Source organism: Engystomops pustulosus, chromosome 4, assembly GCF_040894005.1.
Source record: "Engystomops pustulosus chromosome 4, aEngPut4.maternal, whole genome shotgun sequence".
In the NCBI taxonomy this organism is placed as follows: Eukaryota; Metazoa; Chordata; class Amphibia; order Anura; family Leptodactylidae; genus Engystomops; species Engystomops pustulosus.
Window position 1 is genome coordinate 22,718,734 of NC_092414.1, and position 6,000 is coordinate 22,724,733.

General features: G+C 44.8%; 1 protein-coding gene across 3 annotated transcripts in view; it reads left to right on the forward strand.

Moving 5' to 3' along the window:
• Window positions 1-3,103, forward strand: part of CLINT1 (clathrin interactor 1) — a 38,745-nt gene extending 35,642 nt beyond the window's left edge. For all 3 annotated transcript variants that reach the window (XM_072145486.1, XM_072145487.1, XM_072145488.1), the window contains exons 10-12: window positions 519-802; window positions 886-1,072; window positions 1,461-3,103. In XM_072145486.1, coding sequence (XP_072001587.1) covers window positions 519-802; window positions 886-1,072; window positions 1,461-1,756 — 767 coding nt within the window. In that variant the 3' untranslated portion in view covers window positions 1,757-3,103. The remainder of the gene's footprint in view (window positions 1-518; window positions 803-885; window positions 1,073-1,460) is intronic.
• Window positions 3,104-6,000: the final 2,897 nt, after the last annotated feature.

Below are 6,000 nucleotides of genomic sequence, written 5' to 3' on the forward strand. Positions count from 1 at the left end.
TCATGTATATACACAGTGACTGCACCAGCAGCAGAATAGTGAGTGCAGCTCTGGAGTATAATACAGGATGTAACTCAGGATCAGTACAGGATAAGTAATTTCATGGGGTCCTGAGTTCAGGTCCCACCCAGGTCAACATCTGCAGAGTTTTTATGTTCTCTCCGTGTTTGCATGGGTGTCCTCCGGTTTCCTCCCACACTGCAAAACATACTGGTAGATTGATTAGATTTTGAGCCCCAGGGGGACTGGGACTAATTTGGCAGGATCTGTGCAGCGCTGCGTAATCTGTAGGCACTATATAAATAATCATCATTATTATTATGTCATGTATGTACACAGTGACTGCACCAGCAGAACAGCGAGTGCAGCTCTGGAGTATAATACAGGATGTAAATCCAGAGATGCAGTGTAATATATGTATGCAGAGATATTTTATTTGGAAAAGTTTAAGCTGCGCATTTACTTTCAGGACATATGAGATGTAACCTTGAAAACTAAGTTTTCATTTTACTTTCCAGGCTCCACAGCAACTGGTAATGGGGATTTTGGAGACTGGGGTGCCTTCAGTCAGCCTACAACGGCGCCACCTGTACCGACAAATGATCTGTTTGCAGTTTCACAACAAAGTACCGACTTATTTGCTGCTTCCCATCCGCAACCCACCCCCGCTGCCTCCAACACAACAGACCTCTTTGACCTCATGGGGGGTGCACACGCCACCATGAGCACATCCCAGAGCATGAACCTGTCTATGATGAGCTCTAGTTCTGTGGGGGTGACGCTGCCCATGTCCAGGTCTCAGGTAATGGAGGGGAAAGCTCCTCTGGGTAGCCGGGCATTACATTTTTATGCAATATTAAATACAACATATATATTTTTTCTCAGCCCCTGCAGAACCTCCAGAAGCAAAACACCCTGCCAGCCCATGGGACAGACATGAAGGTTCCAGGAAAATCCCTCCCATCCACCTGGTCCGACCCCAGCGTCAACATCTCCCTGGACAGTCTCCTGCCCGGCATGCAGCCCTGTAAACCATCACAACCTTCTCTAAACGCCATGATGCAGCAACAAAGTAAGTGACTTCTATACCACACAAATCACATCCACCAGGATAGGGGAAGGTTTAAGGACCCTCGATGGTGGGAGCAGGACCTGGTACCGCTGGCCAGGGCCCTGGAGGGGGGGGGGGGGGGCTTACTACCTGTTAAATGTTCACACCCAAATGTGCCACATCCTGGTCCGAGGTCTAGACCTTGACCTTTTGAGGGATTTTCCACTGCTGCCTCTCAGCGGTAACAGGATCCCATGGAACCGTGATCGAGTCCGTTCCATGCACTACCTAGAGACAGGTGTGGCGCCATTTGTGGAAGAAATCGGCCATGTTATTACAACCTCAGGAACACTATGAAGGCTTTCCATTATTTACAGGCTTTGTATTCTGATAATTTCTTCTTCCTTAGATATGCAGCCTATGGGGATGATGCCACAGAGCTTTGCAAATATGAACATCAGTGGATCCCCAGGCATGATGTCCATCCGACCTCAAACCAGCCCTGTTATGCCTGGTCCCATGCCAGCAGCTATGGGCATCCCTAACATGATGACTGGCACTGTGGGCATGGCCGGAATCCCTCCAATGATGAACCAGGGGATGATGGGTATGCCCGCCACCATGGGAATGCCTATGGGATTAGCCCCAGGAGGAATGCCACCCAAACAAGATGCCTTTGCAAACTTTGCCAACTTCAGCAAATAAAAAAGCTTTATCCAGCCGATCCCACACACATCTGGGACATTTGAAGGATTTTCAACCGCACACGTGATGATGGAGTGGGGGGAGGGGGACGGAGGATCGGAAGAGTCTGGTCCTCCAGGAAATGAATATCTTTTATAAATGAATAAAAATGGACTTCAGCCCGGCTGTCTGTAGAGGGGGCGGTGTGGAGGACTCTGCAGCGAGCACCATTGCCTTTATGTACCAGATGGGTTCATGCAGGTACACGTCTGCTATCAGGGTACGTGGCAAGGCGCCTTTTATTTCTTCCCCTTCTTTATTTTAGGTTTCTGAATTAATCGTTCACTTCCACATTCCTAACCTCATGAGGAGTACCTGGTCTCATAATTTTTTTTTCTGTAAAATATTAGAAATGATCTATTTTTCTCCAAAAAGCTGCCTCTAAGCGGTATCCCCGGTAGATCCAGGAGATCACCACAGACCACATGCATGGAGGCTTCCAGACATCTGTATGGGAGAAGCGCTGACTTACAGCTCTGCTTTGCTTTCTTTAACGCTCCTGCATTAGCTGCATGGTTGATCTGCACCAGTTTACACTGCCCCCTGCTGGCTGCAGCACACCTTTATACCAGTGACCCCCATAGTGACACTTGCACTGCTATATCAGCAAATCGCAGTCTTTTCCCTTTATCCTAACCCTTTAAGTGTTTCCAAGACCACAGTTTGCTGTCAGAGAATGGAAACCATTTTTATCGTGTGATACTAGAATAATGGGGAATGGGTTTTTCATTCGCTGAAGGCAGGTGGAGATCTTAAGCTGCGACTCATATGTGTAATGGTCATGGCCTCAGTCGGTTCTATACAAATCCTCACAGTTTATGTAATACTGCGGCTCTCCTGCGGGGGGCACTGCAGCAGAGAAAAAGTTGATGGATAAAAAAAGAATGCAAAAATAAAGTTACACAGGAAGTGGGTTAGTCAGGTGATCACTGGCTCAGTTCTCATTTCCTGTGAGTCTATACATTTTTTTTTTTTTAACCTGTTATGTACCTATCACCAAAATGTGTACCCCCTTTGTTTTACTTCCATCACTTTACAAGAAATCACTTTTTAACCTACCAGATATTCCCATTTTGCGCTGCCTCTGGTCCGTACAGAACCCCCTCTACAAAGCTCAGACCTGATTTTAGATTTTCTATAAATTTTTTTGTGTGTCCCCCCCCCCCTCCCCTTGTACATAAGGCAGCGGGCGGTGTTGGGAATCAGTTATGAGATAAATACAGATCTATATTATTACATGAGGTGAGCTGTCGCTGCCTGCAGATTTATTGGCTTGAAATAAATATGTATTAAAAAAATATAAACTTGTTTTTTTTTTTTTTGTTTTTTTTTTAATTTTCCTGCAAGGAACGGTTCTTGATTTTACAGCAGACGTCCATGGGGGAGGGGAGGGGGTCCTGCCAGCTGTTCTTTGTCCTTACCCTTGTGTTTTTATGGGCATTGATCACCTACCTGTCTCGCTGGCGCTGCAGATGTTTTCCTCCCCCCCCCCCATTAAACCTTGTGACCCGGGCGACTACCTACCTGCCTGCTTCATTCCTTCCGCCGTTTCGCACCAGCATTCACACAGAGAGGAAATAATTACAATTTGGGCAAAGTAATTTTCATAAATAATTTAAGATTGTTTAATGACATCTCGTCGGGGGCTGACGGGCGCAGGGTGCCAGGTCCGAGCGCCGCTTCATCTCCAGCCCTACTAATTAGACCAGAATTCATGGGCTGCAGCTAATGGTGATGGAACGTGATTCACGGCCTGAATAAGAGATGAGACGCCGGGTAATTAGCAGACTGTGGTTTTTAATCTTTCAACAATTCGCTCTGTTTAAATTGGCCTCAAAGAATAGGAGCTTTCAAGTATTGTTACATCAACAGCCCCCACCCTCACCTATTACAGGGGGCCGCAGAGATGGCCACCTCCGTATCACCAGCCAGCTCTGTGATATCCAGCGAGAGCACAATGCAAGATATTATACATGTATGATATATGTATCGTATGCACTGTGTATATGTGTACACTCCAGTATTAACATCTGTAGGGGCATGGACTGGACTAGACCACTGAAGGTATCCTCTGGTATCTGGCACCACCCAGAAGCAATACTTCCTATAAGTTATCTTTATTAGTGAACAACAATAAAAATATACTGAGAAGCATCTCAAAATGGATACAAGAAAGCACGCCAGGTAATACGTCCTAAGATACATGAACTAAATATCCAATATACAGTATAAGAGACCCAGAAATGTAGTAAACAGTACTAGACAGAAGTAGCTATCAAATAATAATGGTGCAGAGCCCTTATGTAACTGACAAGTAACCTGTAGTAATGACAGGGCTCACAGAAGCTAAATCATAAACCGTGACCTGCTGCGATTGAAACGCGCGTCGGGGTGCACGCCAGGTAATGTCATGTCCTCTGTTTGGTCACATTAGCTTCCACTTAGTTTGTACTATTTATATGTGTTTATCACGGTTTATGACTTAGCTTCTGTGACCCCTGACACTTCTACAGGTTACTTGTCAGTTACACCATTATTATTTGATAGCTACTTCTGTCTAGTACTGTTTACTACATTTCTGGGTCTCTTATACTGTATATTGGATATTTAGTTCATGTATGTTAGGACGTATTACCTGGCGTGCTTTCTTGTATCCATTCTGGGATGCTTCTCAGTATATTTTTATATATTTTTATTGTTGTTCACTAATAAAGATTTTCCCTTTTATGTTGTTGCATTGAAGCCTTGTCCTTTCCTCTTGTTTTCTCTTGTTTGGCATTTTGTTGTTCATTATTAAGAGGCCTTCTGTTGGCTACATTGGTCGATATTATTGTCACTAGATCCTACTACCGTTACACTGTGCTTTTTTTGTTTGTTTTTTTTGTATTCCTATAAGTTATGTGTATGTGTGTACACCTATATACACTGTATGGACTCGTCTACTTTATAGCCTCCCACCCCGACCTGTAGGGACACTGACATGGACTAGACCTCTACAGGTATCCTCTAGTATATGTGTATAATCTGCACAGGGTATATATGAGTACACAATTTGCCATAATTTTGAAAATCAATATCTTATAGGTGGAGAATTATATAGACTTACTTTGTGCAGCTGAACTACTAGCAGGAACACTAGCACCACCCTATGGCGGTATTTGATATTGCAGAACCAACTTCTTTACAATCTAGGAGAATGAGATTTATAATTGTAGAAATCTACAGATGTATAAGTGTCTGATGTTTAATTATCAAAGTCATTCCTGCTGTTATGCATTGAAACTCAAAGGTGAACTCAATAGGGAATATTTATTAAGAATGATGTATTATATTACGAGGCGCTGCATGGGGAATGCATTGGGCAATCAGTAAGTGATGTCTTCCTAGGAGCTGCTATCTACAAACTCCATACTGTACCCGTATCATACAACCTCTTGTCATGGATTTATATGGACATTGTAGTGGAGAGTTACATAATGTCCCATCACACTATATTAGAGCCATATGGTGTCCTAGCGGTCCTAACCGTGATGGCAGACCTTTTAGACGCCGAGTGCCCAAACTACATCCAAAACCAAGGTATTTTTCGCAAAGTGCCGATACAACAATTTAAGCAGTAACTTATTACTCTCTGCTCTGTCCCAGGTTTAAATTGTATAGGCACCCGAGGACATCAATACAGTACAAAGAAGGAGAAGAAGTTTGGAATATCATTGTAGCTTCCTTCTAGGGTCCTGTGATGTCTGGGACTGCAAGAGACCTTGAGTCCTGTCTGGGGAACTCTGCTCTGGGGTGATGGTGCGGGTGCCTATAGAGAGGGCTCTGAGTCATTTACTAAGGGCCCGATTCGCGTTTTCCCGGCGTGTTATCTGAATTTTTCAATTTTGCGACGATTTTGCCTGTATTGCCCTGGGGTTTTGGTGCACGCAATCGGATTGTGTCGCATTGGCGCCGCCATGCACGTGATGGAAAGCGGGGGGTGTGGCCATACGAAAACCCGACGGATTCAGAAAAAACGCCGCTTTTTTTTTAAAAAACACGCGCTTACCTTCACACGGCCCAGCTTGGTGAACTCCAGTGCATTCAGCGCAGCAGCGATACCTGGTGGATGTCAGAGGAACTGCCTTAGTGAATCGCCGGAAAACCTGAATCCACCGCAGAGAACGCGCCGCTGGATCGCGAATGGACCGGGTAAGTAAATCTGC